Source organism: Diabrotica undecimpunctata, chromosome 8, assembly GCF_040954645.1.
Source record: "Diabrotica undecimpunctata isolate CICGRU chromosome 8, icDiaUnde3, whole genome shotgun sequence".
NCBI classification, from domain to species: domain Eukaryota; kingdom Metazoa; phylum Arthropoda; class Insecta; order Coleoptera; family Chrysomelidae; genus Diabrotica; species Diabrotica undecimpunctata.
The window spans coordinates 8,015,236-8,029,454 of record NC_092810.1 but is presented as its reverse complement, the minus strand read 5'-3'; the positions used below and the strand labels follow the sequence as shown (position 1 = coordinate 8,029,454).

The window sequence follows — 14,219 nt, the reverse complement described above, 5'->3', positions numbered from 1 at the left end:
CCTGAAATAGTTTATCACTCACTCCATACTATGGTCTTCGGGTTACCCATTTTCTTTGTCACAATTTCTTTGGTCTTTCAATTTTAACAAGTAAATCACTTTGAATTTCCGATGCTATCACTTCAACTATCTCTCTTATAACGTTCAGTATTTGTAAACGTTCTTCTTCCTCCATTGTGCACTGACGCGGTTACTTTGAACTTGTCAGCAATAACTTTGCACTGTTTGAACCTTCACTTGTCACTTCTCACTTAACACCTTCTTGTCAGTTGTCACTTGTCAGTTGTCACTTGTCACTTCTTACGTGTACTTTTTACTTCTCAAAGTGTAAATTAGCCTTAAGAATTTTTATTTACCTATTCGGTAGGTAGTTAAAACTGCCTACCTCTTAGTAGTTATAAAAATTGAGAGTACGGGTTTTATTGGGTACTCTTATTGCAGCAACCGTTTTATTAGTTTATTAATGTGACGGAAAAATACAAAACCATGGTTTAGAAAGTGCAAAGTACACAAAGAAACCGCCATATATGTTCTCTATGAATTTAAAACGCTTAATGAGTTGAGCCAAATCTGCATAAGAAAGTACTTGGCTTTTATCAAGAACACGAAATTTCTTGGTGGTTTAGTTAAAAGACAAGATTTGGAAATTCCAGAGACGAAATTTATGACTAAGTTCCACAGACAAGTAAAGTGGTCCCGAACCCATTAAGCAAAATCCAAAGAAATTTTGTTATACATATATTCTATTGTAAATTAGTAAATATTTGGTTTTAACTTTCATAAATAGTTATTTATTGTACAAGACGATAAAATTGTACTTTATCTTCGAGAGCGTTTTTTAGCGTCGAGGCGTCAGTCGAGAGGCTAATTATGCTCGAGAAGATAATGCGATTTTATCGTCGTGTGCAATACAACATTTTTTCTATAGCAAGACTTCAAGTTCAGGTGAAAAATAGAATTGAAAAGAAAATTGTAATTTTTAGCATAAAAATCACAATTGTGTTGCTCCGTTGCTAGGGATATGAATTACTCTGTCAACAAAAATGTCAAACAAATGTTACGTTTTGGTTTTTGCGGAGAATATCGTTGCGTTTTGTGTACAAAGTGAATAAATACGAAATGGACGGAAAAGAATTGTCACAAGAAAAGGAAAACCTGCCATCAGATGTAGAAAATGCAGCGTTGGAAGCAGAAAGTTTATTGTTGCCACGAAAATCTAGGATGATGTATGAGAAAAAATACCAGTCTTTTAAAAAGTGGAGAAGCATTAAGAATATCAATGGCGTGAGTGAAAAAATGTTTCTGGCGTATTTTTCTGAAAAGTCGAAGAAAGCGATGCCATCGTCATTATGGTCGTATTATTCGATGCTGAAGCGTACGTTGTTGGTGAATGAAAATTGTGACATTTCTAAATTCAGTAAGTTAACCACCTTACTAAAAAACCTGAGTGGAGGATACAAAGCGAAAAAGTCCAAAATCCTGGAGTCAGATGACATTATTAAATTTCTGACAGAAACTTCTGATGACGTCTATTTGTTAATGAAGGTTATTGCTATTTTTGCTGAGCATGGAGCGATTAGGTCCGATAAATTGTACAAGTTAGAAGTGTTTAACGTGGACGACAGAAAATCGGTGATAATCGTTTCATTATCTGATACTAAAACCAAGCAGGAAAGGTCGTTTTGTATTACTGTCAAGAAAAGTGGACTGAGTTTCTTGGAAATTGTGAGAAGTATATTGCCTTGCGTCCCAAAAACGTGCCTTACAGTAAGTTTTTTGTAAATTACCGACAGCAAAAGTGCACTACTTAACCGGTGGGGATTAACACTATATATAATATCCCCAAGAAGATTGCAGATTTTTTGAAACTTGCAAATTCAGAAATGTACACGGGGCATTGTTTCCGTCGTTCTTTAGCTACTATGTTCGCAAGTTCTGGAGCTGATCTAGTAAAAGTTAAATGTTTAGGTGGATGGAAATCGTCATCTCTTGCAGAATCTTACATTGAAGAGTCAATAAGCAATAAGATTGCTGTATCCAAGTGTATACTTGGGGGACCAGAAAATCAATCCAATACCTCGAATCAAGTGTTTAAGCAAACGAGTACAAGTTGTGATGCTCCAAAAATAGATATTTCTAATAATGTTAATTGTAAAATTTCAGTTGTTTTTAATCCTTAATATGTTTGAATTTGTAAATTTTATTGAATAAAAAAAAGTTAAAACATTTTATCTACTCTTGCTGTCAAAGTCACTTTATCTACCCTTGCGGTTAAAGTGATACTTTATCTACTCAAAACAGTTGTTATAACAACACTTTAACATTAGCAATAAAAAAAAATGTGTTTAATTATTTACTAAAAACTGCATAAAACACGGATTGGTTCTATTATACTATTTTTATTCCTTTTTATACAAACATTCTGTTTACAGTCCATCCCTGGAATAATGGTTTTCTGGAATGTATATACAGAAATAACTTTTGCTTTTATATTAAGGCTTTAGTCTTATGTGAGGTATAGGAATTTTGATGTGCAGCCACTTTGTTCTTATTTGGCTGTTTGTGAAAGCGGCGAAATGAAATAAAAAACAATTGCGCCATGCTTTATTTTAAAAAAAATACGTCGTACAAAAACTGTTAACAAGAATTTTTTATCAAACAGTATTAAATGAAGTAGAAATAAGGATAGAAAAGGTTGGGTAGTGAAATATCTTTATTATTTTATCAAACAAAAAAACAGAGTTAATACTCATATTCATACATGAACGATTTTCTGTGATGACATGAGGAAAAGATAAAAACAAATATATATATATATATATATATATATATATATATATATATATATATACAGGGTGAATTTTTTGTTCCACATCGGTCGATAATTCCATTACGGTATAGAATAACCAAAAATCTTGTTAAAATGTAGGCAATGATATTCTCGAACAGGTCTTAAACAGGTCTCGAATAGGTCTTGAACAGGTTTCTAACAGGTCTCGAACAGGTCTAAAATAGGTCTCGAACAGGTCTCGTTTTTCTTTTTAACATCTTCGTTACCACCTCCCCCCTTTCCATCGATACCTTGCACGTTGTTGTACGTTGAACCGTTTAGACGTTACAAGCTTAGTGTCCTTTTAGCTATACACTGCCATGGTTTTTTGGTTTTTATCTCAACGTGTTTCCCATCCCCACCCCTTTCCAACGAGCCCTCTTACGTCACGATCCGATGAGCCGTTCACCACAAAATTAACCAAAAATGACCAGGATGGACCTTAGAACTTCTTATGGCGATTTACATGGGAAAATGACCTGTTTTGCGCTCGTAGCCGTGCTGCCCTTTTACTTATATCATTTCCTATACCTAAACTCTATCTTTCCGAAATATTTTTAGTTTTCTTCAAATTTCAGAAATACATTCAATTTTTGTAAGTATAAGTAATTATTGAGTATTGAGTGATAATATAACAAAATTATTTTTATTCAATAAGTAACTTACAAAAAATATAAACCATAAAAACACCTTTTAAAAAATTAATAAATCATTTTGTTCGCACTGGGTCAGCTGTATATGAAAAAAATGAGGAAACTAGGTGGTATATAAATGTGTGAGGTGGTATTGTTGGCGATTATGTGATTGGCTCACATTTTTTTTGACGGTCGTGTGAACGGTGCCATAGATCTAGATTTTCTAAATAATCATTTGCCAATACTACTGCAAAATGTACCGCTTAATATTCGACAACGAATATGGTTTTTACACGACAGTGTCAATTTGGAAATGGGTTGACAATACAATTCCAGGTAGTCAAGTAGAGGACATCACTCTTTGTGAAAAATATAAGTATTATAATGTGCTATTTTTGGATACTGCATACGTACCCTCAAATAAAGACGATCACTCAAAAGGTTTTACTGAAAGGGCACACACATATGAAATCAGACAGTGTTCATGTTTGAAACTCCATGCAAATGCTCCAGTTTGGCCATTTTAACACCATATGACTGGCAACAGCTGGTTAGACAAACATCCGGTAAATACACAGTGCACAATATTGTATGTAATAAAAGAGCCTTTCCAAAAGAGCTGTCACCACTGTAATAAAAGAGGGTACCACATTTAAAAAGGGTAGGAAAAGCGGGTAATGACCGCTGACCTCTGTAATAAAAGAGGATTGAGACTAAGGGATGCTTAGCACTGTCACCACTGTAATATCCCCTGTTTTTAAAGGAGATTTAGCTGTCCGAGCGAATTTGAGGCATACTGGTCCACTAGTTCGAATAGGTCGTGGTTTCGCCCTCGCGAAATTACAAGAGGGTAGGAAAAAAACAGGATAGGGGCTGAAGGATACTCCGATGCAGGCCCTGTAAAGAGTCAGAGGTTATGGGCTTGCGTTAGAAGCCAGGAAGATGTACCAAGCAAAAATGTGTTCTCTTCTTGTCTCTATCTAACGGTAAAAAAACAAACCACTTTCAACTTACTATGTATTTAACAAATCGTAAAATTACAACTACTACACAAGATGTACAAGAAAGCTTGTAGTGGTTATCAAAGTTTGCGAAGGGAGACGAGAAGAGATTTTACTAAGGGAGCTTAAAGGCGGACAACCCACTATTAATTGTTTCTCTCAATGGTTAGTATATATTGTTCGTTACCTTAGCGTTCTTAGGCCCTAGCTAACGAATACGCCTTGTAGTCCAAACTGGAACTCAGGAACAGTCTGGATGAACGCTGGAATTCACTGTACGTTATAGCGGTACTGAGCGAGACGAAAATTCGTATTTTCGATTCTCTACCTTCCGTCGGACACGATATCACGATAATTGACCGTAACGGCTGGCCGAGTAACACCCTAGGTCGCCCTGCCGCGCTGACTGACTGACTGCCGCTACTGCTTGGCTCGGTCGCCAGAATCTTACTGCCTGCTTGACCAACTTCTTTTTGTTTTTATGTCCTGCCTCATACCCTAGATTCTTTTGTCACAGTCCGAAGTGGAGCTTTGTTTCTACGTTTTTGCTGATTATGCCATCTACGCCATGTGTTAAACTGGATCACGCCATGTAAAACTTCTTATTCAGCTCAATTCTTATCACTGTTTAACAATTCGTACTTTGTATTATTTTCCAACGAAGGTCTAAAGTGTCGTAATTTTTTAAACATTCAGGCTTGTGTCAAAACTAGGTCAAATTGTTATTCTTTGTTTAATTTGAAATGTATACGTTAAACTGTGTCGAATTTATTCTTATTAATTTGGAGTATGAAAAGATTATTTAATTAATTTTAATTATTCTTTTCTAGGCTAACTACCCCTTATTTTGTTTCTTTTATTTTCTTGCTATGTTGACTTGTTACGTACCGGCTAACTGATTAACAATTGCGTTTGGGGGTGGGGTTGTTTCCCCTGGGTATGTGGCTGATACATTACAATATGGAACTTGCAGATTTCAAAAACTTCAAAACGCTCTTCGATAAGAAATTGTCACCTACTCGTAATCCTCCTTTTGTAAGTAGAAAAAAGAATGTTAACAAAGAGCCTGTCCTACGGTCAAAATGTGTTTTCATACAAATTTAACAAGAACACATTGGAGAGCTCTTTTATAAGACCGATTTTAATAATCAAAATATGTATGAGGTAGACTCCATGAGGCATCGCAGACAGCAAGTAACGTTTCCAGCCCAATTAAATCAAGTCTCAGTAATTCCATTAGTAATCACAAAACAAAAGTACAATGACTTAATTGCACTATTGCCTTTTGTTCCGTCGGTTTGTTATCATCTTTATCAAAATTTAACACATAGCGATGTAGCTACAAACGATTACCCATAAGAAGATCAAGATGATATGGAGCCTCTTTAACAATTTTGAGACCTGTATATAATTTTACTTAATTATTATAACATTATAATATTTGTCTCTAATAAAATAATAGTATAGGCTCCTAATGTGTTTATCTTGTTTATTTCGTTGAGACCTTAAGATGCAATGTCACATTATTTAAAAAAGTTGTTTGAGGTAAACAACATTATGTCCAATTACACATTTTTAAAAAAATTTTATATACTGAACTGTAAACTTAAGGTAAATAAAACTTCATGGATGCAAAAACGATTATACACACAACAATAATAATATAATAATCTTGGTTAAATATAAGAAACATTTAAGTATTTATTGATTACAAATTTAAAAAATTTTAAAACTGCTCTCCTGAAAAAGTAAGAAAATGGACATAGTGTCCTTTACCTCCGGGGTACAGAATTGAAAAATTCATATTCCTCATATTTGTCGCTGTATATCTAATACTTGCTTAGTGCTGCTATAAATCTCAAAATATATTTATGACAAGATTTCAAGAGATATAAATATGCAAAACGAAACCTTTTGCTCTTTTGTTTGTGTTTAAACAAAACAAAATAACTATTGTACATCACAGTGCATGAGTTATAATGCTGCTACTAATGTATCATCTCATAAAAGACGTATGTTTCCTTGTTCTACTTCTAAAATCCGTAAGTTTAGAATATTTCGCATGCCGGCTGTATTACGGCAAACAACAGGAATAAAATAGTAGTAGAGTACATTTTTAATAGATGTGCATACGATGTATGCAATTCGATGGAGAAAATGAAAAATGGAAAACGGTTTATACATGTTACATTAATTTATTATTGTAAAACCAAAATGTGCCTGTTTTAAAAGAAAATGTTATTGATAATAAAAAATAAAAATTGTGCACCCCAACAATAATACATATTTATTATAATCCTCCAGTATGTTCCAGTTTTATTAGATCGGTTTTTATATCATTATGGAAAGTATAAGAAAAGTAAGGAAAATGCGAAATGTGATCTTCGTAATTGTGAAACAGCAGAGATGAAAACACTTATACACCGATATGTGACGTAGATGCAAGGTGGAGAACGTCAAGAACTGGGTAAGAAATAAAAGAGTAGAATGGAACGATCATACAAGCCGAATGCCAACAAATAGAGTAGTAAAGACCGCAAGAGACAGTTCTCCAATAGGAAGACGATCAGTAGAAAGACCACGAAAACGATGGAACGACAACTTACTGGAGGCACATTGAAAAACAGATAGAATCATGTCTATATAAAAAGAACAAGAAGAGAAGAAGCTATTAAGTATCTTAATGGATTATTACTTCTATTTACAAAGGTTTCTTCAGACATTTTTTAAAGGGCAAATGTTCTCTGTGGCCACAAGTGTTTTAAACCATTGCTATCTAATAGGATTAACCGAATAATACTTCAACACATACCTATGAAACCAGCAGAATTTCAACCAAATAACAACTGTCCATAATAGTTACTAGCGCTGTAGAAATGTTATTTCAAAAGCAACTAAAAAACGGAGCATAGCATTTGGAACTTTGAATGAACCTTGGACTGTGGAAGTTGAATCAATCTTCACCTGTTGGCTGGCTAACCAGTCACAACGTAGATATTATAATATATGATATTTTGGATTGACCTCGCTTGCTTTGTTCATTGGTTTTCAAAACCAATCACTGGGGGGAAATGGTGATCTTAACCACCATTTTCTTTCATTTTTTAGCTATTTGATGACAAGTTGTCACCCAAATTTATAATATTCTTTAAATGTATCGCTCTATTGCACTAGAGGTTGGTATTTCGCCTTGCTGTTCTGTCACATTTTGACCTCAAGGCCACTGACTTTTCACGTTGTTGGCGTGGGAGTTACACGTGTTCATTCATTTACCTGCGGCACCTAGTAAGCTAAAGACTGGTAACTTCATTTTACTTTTAAATATTATATTTTAATCTTAATCTATTCAATAATATTACCTAAAGTCAAAATTAAATTTAACTGATAATATATTATTGGAAGTGCATCTTATGATCTTTCTAGTTCTCTACATATCAATTTTAATGTTTTTTACTTAAGTTTTTTACAACAATTTTTTATATACATGTATGATTATCACATGTTCTTTTGCTGTGCTAAGTTTGTTAATTTGTAAACTGTACCTAGTTTCAATTAATTGTTTATACAACTTAATCTCAAAATGAGTCGGTCAGATAGCCAAGCGGGCTGGGCGGCCGGTTCTCATTCGCTTCACTGCGAGTGGTTCAGTGGTTCGATTTCCAGCTCGGTGTACAGAAAACAAAAAGGCTAACGCAGCAGTTTAAAATTCAAAATGAATCTGCGGCTTAGACTAGAATATGCTGGTGTCTGATCGGCCTATAGTGGAGCAGTACGGCAAGAGATAAGGGCTTGCGCCTCAGTGATACTCCTCCATAGATCCCTACCGGAAGGGCGAGGCGCCTAAATACCAGTGTATATATATATATATATATATATATATATATATATATATATATATATATATATATATATATATATATATATATATATCTACGGCATAAAGTGGACTCCGCCCATGTTAAAATGCAGGTTCAATTGAGCTCCGTGGTCAAGTGGATACCGATATACGGAGCTCACTTGACCATTCCATAATATTGGTTCTGTCGATTCATCAACATGTAGAGTTTAATAATTTGTAAAAATTTTTTGGAGCCCGTAAATACCCCTGTATCATAAATGTATATCGTTTAGTTCACGTGTATATATTATAGGGGTCGTTCAGATATTCTTCATTGTATATTTCAACCATACGTTTATCGGTTTAAGTAAGCTCTGAGAGTTTGGCAACTGTGCGATTATACCGTATATTTTCAACATATACCGTGAACGGTTTATATGGGCTCCTTATTTTTATCTACTGTTTGCAGACAGTGTAATGTCATACGCATTACACTGTGTAACAGAGGATATCGTATTACCTGGTATAACTACGTACTAAAAGGTAACTGGTTCTTTAAAAAACAAGTATATAGATACAAAAGGATTTGGGCTTATTATTTAATGAAATGTTCGCTTGCATAGAAAATTTTATTTTTTCTGCATTTTTAAAAATAATGTTGTTTTTTTATTTAATATAATTTTATTAGTTCAATGCTGAACTCGATGTTTTTTTTAATTACAGAAATTTCGTATTATATTTTGTTTACGTGAGTATGTCTTTGTACGTTTTATGTAAGCATCCGTTCTGCTCTTATTTGTGTACTAAATATGATATCTCGATAGAAGGTTATCTCAAAATAAATATGTTATACAGTGTAGGTGCCTTTATGCTACCCCAAGCGAGACTGTTCTTCAACTGCTATTCTTACCATTATGTGATACAAAAAATTTTCTCTTGTGTAGGTATACGGAGACAATATAAGTGAGTTTGTTATGTAAGGGGATATCATATAGTTTTTGGAGAAATATTCTGTAATTTAAGGTGTCGTAAGCGGCATTTAGAGTGAAAAATACCACCCCTGATACCCGATATTTTTCGTACTGGTCTTTGATTTAGTATTTGTGATGTACATAATCTTCCCTATCTATAGCCACTTTTGCCTTTTAATTTAAGTTTTTCTTCTAATATCGGTGATATCATATTAACGATCTTGTGCAAAAGTATTTTGAATAGCTGACAAAATAAAGATATTGGCCGATAGTTTTTGTAGTCGTTGGAGTTTTTGCCAGGTTTAAGCAAGTTAACAACTTTGGCTTGTCTCTAGACTTTGGGTATCTCCATAATTTGAATACAGTTGTTCATCATCCGGATCAGCCATTGTAGTGTTTTTGGTCTAGATTTCGTAATAAGCTTTGTGCTCAGATCCTCAATGTCGGTAGTTGTATTATTTTTCATTAAATATGTAGATGGTGGATTCAAGCTCAACATTGTTAAAAGGTTCTCTCAGCTGACTGGTTTTGTCCTTTCTTACTCTACAATATAAGAATAACTCTCTTCTTAGAGTTATTCTTTGCTTCTTTTTCGACAGAAATAGCATGTCTATATCTATAATGTGGTTTTAACGATCAGCTGTATACCAAATAGCCTAGGTTAGGCCCTGTATGTGTTTCCTGCACTAGAAATAAGTCAGATTCGTGTTTAGCTCATATGTCTGATAAGTTTAAGTAAAGTAAAGTTTCTTCTTGATCTTTAGAAATACCCTTAACAGTTATAGACATATGTTATTAGAATAGTTGGTCCTAAAAAGGACCAATTTGATTAAATCATATTAAAGAGGTGACTGAAGAATTAGCCGATTAATTAATTAATCATTACCGGGGGTATGCCCGATTGCGGTGGCCTTATTAGTACTTCAATCTTCGTAAAGGCTCGTTCTTTGAACCACAGAAGTAATGCCTAATCTTTTACTTTTTATTAAAAATTTAAATTTTACATGCCGTGTATTACTTTTTGACGATATTTCGAATCATATTTGTATAGTAATAATTTTAGGTATTAAAGGGCCTCTTTGTGGAAAATAAATAAGTTTGTGATATCGGTCGCAACTCATCTATAGATAATAAAAAAAATAAACAGTTAAAATAAGTGTAAACAATTTCAACTACATACATTGGCGCCACTGTTTAGGTCATAGGTTTATCATAGATATCAAAGGTAACATTTTAATTCAATGTTCTATTTACGTATTTTCAATATTAAAAAAAGTAGGAAAAGACATGTTTATGCTTTTATTTTTTTTTAAATCTATTCTATTTTCTTTCTAGAGTTTCGTCTTTTTTTAACGACCTGTGTTATTTTTTCAATTGGGCACTTGTCCAAAGCTATGACAAATCCTCTGTCCTCTGCTATTCTATATTAATATGACTGATTCATTATTTTCTCTAAACACTCTGTCCTCTGCTATTCTACATTAATATGATTGATTTATTTTATCTTTCCTGCAGCTATTTTAATGATTATCCTGTCTATCTTCTTCTTCTTCTTTTTATATAGACATGACTCTGTCTGTTTTTCAATGTGCCTCCAGTAAGTTGCCGTTCCATCGTTTTCGTGGTCTTCCTACTGATCATTTTCCTATGGATTAACCGTCTCTTGCCGTCTTTACTACTCTATTTGTTGTCATTCGGCTTATATGATTATTCCATTCTACTCTTCTATTTCTTAACCGGTTCTTGATGTTCTTTATCTTGCATCTACGTCGTATATATGTACTGCTAGCTCTCTAGCACTCTCCCATAGTGTCTTACCATCAATTTTTCCAAGTGTTTTCATCTCTGCTGTTTCTAACACCCTTTTTGTCCTCTCTGTGTCAGGTCTTGTTTCTGCCGCGTATGTCATTATTGGTCTGAAGACTGTTTTGTAAATTCTGCCTTTCGTTTCTTTCCCGATATTTTTATTTCTTCGTATTGTTTCATTTAGGCAGCCTGGGGCTCTGTTTGCTCTATTCACTGGATCTTCCACTTCAGTTTCGAGCTTTCCGTAGCTAGATAATGTGATGCCTAGATATTTAAATTCCATCACTTGTTCTATTATCTGACCTTTCAGCTCCAATTAACATCTTAGTAAATTTGCTGTTGTAACCATGCATTTTGTCTCTTTTGGGGAAATTAACATGTTAAATTTTATATGAAATTGGTGCAGGATACGTTGTAAATCATCTTCACTTTGAAAGAGTAGTATTGCAGATTATTTTAATTTGTTTTTCTTCCATTTGGTATCCTTTTTAAGTTCTTACTTTTTTATTATTTCATCCATAATCAGGTTGAACAATAAGGACTCAGGGAATATCCCTGCCTTATCCCACTGTCAGTTTCAATAGGGTCGGTTAGTTCTTCGTCTACTTTTACTTTTATTGTGTTGTTTTGGTATATATTTTCGATCGTTTTGAGTTTTTCTAGAGGTATCTCTCTTGCGTACAATAAGTGAATAAAGTTTTTTAATTTATATATCTTCTGTATATCATTATTTCTTCTGTGTATTAAAAGTTAAATTTTGGTTATTATTAAGATTCTCTTAACGTGTTTATTGTCTTGTTTCTGCGGTACGAATATATGTGTATCATAATAGATTGTAATGCATATTTCATTTAATATAATTAAAGTGCTCTTTGCGTTTGCCAATTACTTTCTCACTTCCTCAGCGATAGGTTTTTTTTTTCTCATCAATAACCTTATCCTCGCTCGATACAGCTATTCTAAGATATTTATATTTCACTATATTATGCTCTATCATTTGGTTTTTATCTCAAATTTGTACCTATGAAATTTATATCTAATATCTGGTGCTTTCATATGAAACTGGAATAAAACACTTGGTAGATAATGTTTATTCGTTTTGAGTACACTTTTTTTAGAACCTAGTACATTAAAGAATAAATATTTGTCTGTTCAGTGTTTTCCAAGTCTGTAAAACAGGCTTAAATATTAGATTATACATTTATTAAGAATGTTCAATATTTAAATTGAAGATTTTATATCTCAAAATATGAATAGGTTTATACATTTTGTTTGACGTTTTAATCTTCGAATCGGAGTTCATCTTTCGAAAAACTATAAAATTGTGAGAACAAATTGCTATATAAAAGTACGAGGCAATATTCTCATGCTGTGAGCTTTGCTGCTCTGGTACTTTTATAACGCTTAAGATATTTTTAATTTATTGTCAACATTTTTGAGGTGTGTTTCCTTAAATGACCATGTCTAAGGTTAGTACGTTTGATTAAATGAAACTGACATTAATTTGATAGTTTCTATTTTATTAGTACTGATGGTATAATATGACTAGCATCTGTTGGTACTATATATCAATTTCAATATGTGGAAGTGAGAGCACTCTCTTGTTAGTAATTTCAGTGTAAATTATGACGAAACCAGAAATAACCCATAATATTCTCCCCGTGTGATCTTAGTATTTTCGTTGATTGAATAGTATAGGCCAGGGTATCCAACATTTCAATCAGCGGTATGTCAGAGTGGTTTTTATTAATTTTTATATATATTTGCAAAATGAAGAAGAAAGTTCAGTACAGGCAGTTAAACAACTGATCCGTCAGTTTAGAAGTAAGAGCAAGTACCAACTTGCTGAAAAGCATAGACAAAAGGAATATGCAATAAAATGCACTGCATAAACTATAGCGATATAAGCTATATATCTATTAATTATTAGGATATACAGTATTTTTTCTAATACACCTAGAACGATTGAGTAAATAGGTGAACTATAAAATAGGTGGATATTAGTGTGGAATTAGAAAAACTTAATAAATCGTTGATCGATTATTCACTATTAGGCAGTTAATGAGAAATGTTGGGAATACAAAAAAAAAACATTAAACTAGTTATTTATGAATTTTAAACAAACACTGATATAATCATAAGAATAAAACTATGAAATACCATGGAAGAACTAGGCTTACCTAATAAACTAATTAATTTAACAAGGAATAATCTACAAGTAAAGTCAGACTTCAAGGAAAACTGTCGACTTATTTTCAAATGTACATTGATTTCAAACAGGAAGATTCCATTCCAAACTCTATTTAAAAAGTAAAATCCAATAGTCATAACCCAAAGTGCTTTAAAAAAGGTGAACGAATTAGCGAACAGCTGTTTTGAAAACTAAATATTATGAAACGAATTGGGGATATTATATTACACAAACTAAACCGCTTGTCTACAAAAATAAATTGAAGAAAATATGATACGACAGAAAAGACTAATGACAGCTAATTGCCACATAAATATCAATGTATAACGCAAATATTAGGACGATTGTATACATATAAGACAAATAACGATAAATGTTACAAATAAAGGTTAAAACATGCTTTTCAATTCGCGGTAAAAGATTTAATAGAGTTCAGCACACAACATAAATTCGCAACAAAATTCATATACCAGTAAACGGTACTCGAGACAGCAGCAAAGTAATTTTGGCAACAAATATGTAGGTTGTACTTTACACCATTGGAATCATAGCACCCGCTATGGAAAATGGTGTCTTCTTTGACATCCAGCAACCACAAATGTGAAATTAGGAAAGATTAATGTGAAATTAGAAAAATTCAATGAACCGTTGATCAAATATTCACTATTATATACTTAATTAAAAATGTTGGGAATAAGAAAAACATTAAGCTAGTTTGCAATGCTTAAGAGCATTGCCCGGAAAGCAAATACAGAAAATCTCACAGTTTAATAATTAAGGTCCTCATATTTTAGGGACTTTTGACGATGAGTTTAACATAGTAGTGAGTATAATTATTAGTGAGAAAAAAACATTAATACATTCAATAGAAAAAATCGTAAAAAAGGGTCCTCCAAATCAACGATAATAAAAAAATATATGGCTATCATAAGAAGACTATCATAGGA

At 33.0% G+C, this 14,219-nt stretch overlaps 1 protein-coding gene across 1 annotated transcript in view; it reads left to right on the top strand.

The window, feature by feature from the left end:
* The window catches only part of LOC140448271 (uncharacterized), a 321,196-nt gene that overhangs the window by 230,464 nt on the left and 76,513 nt on the right, over positions 1–14,219 (top strand). Inside the window, exon 8 of the mRNA XM_072541367.1 lies at positions 1,290–1,298. Coding sequence (XP_072397468.1) covers positions 1,290–1,298 — 9 coding nt within the window. The remainder of the gene's footprint in view (positions 1–1,289; positions 1,299–14,219) is intronic.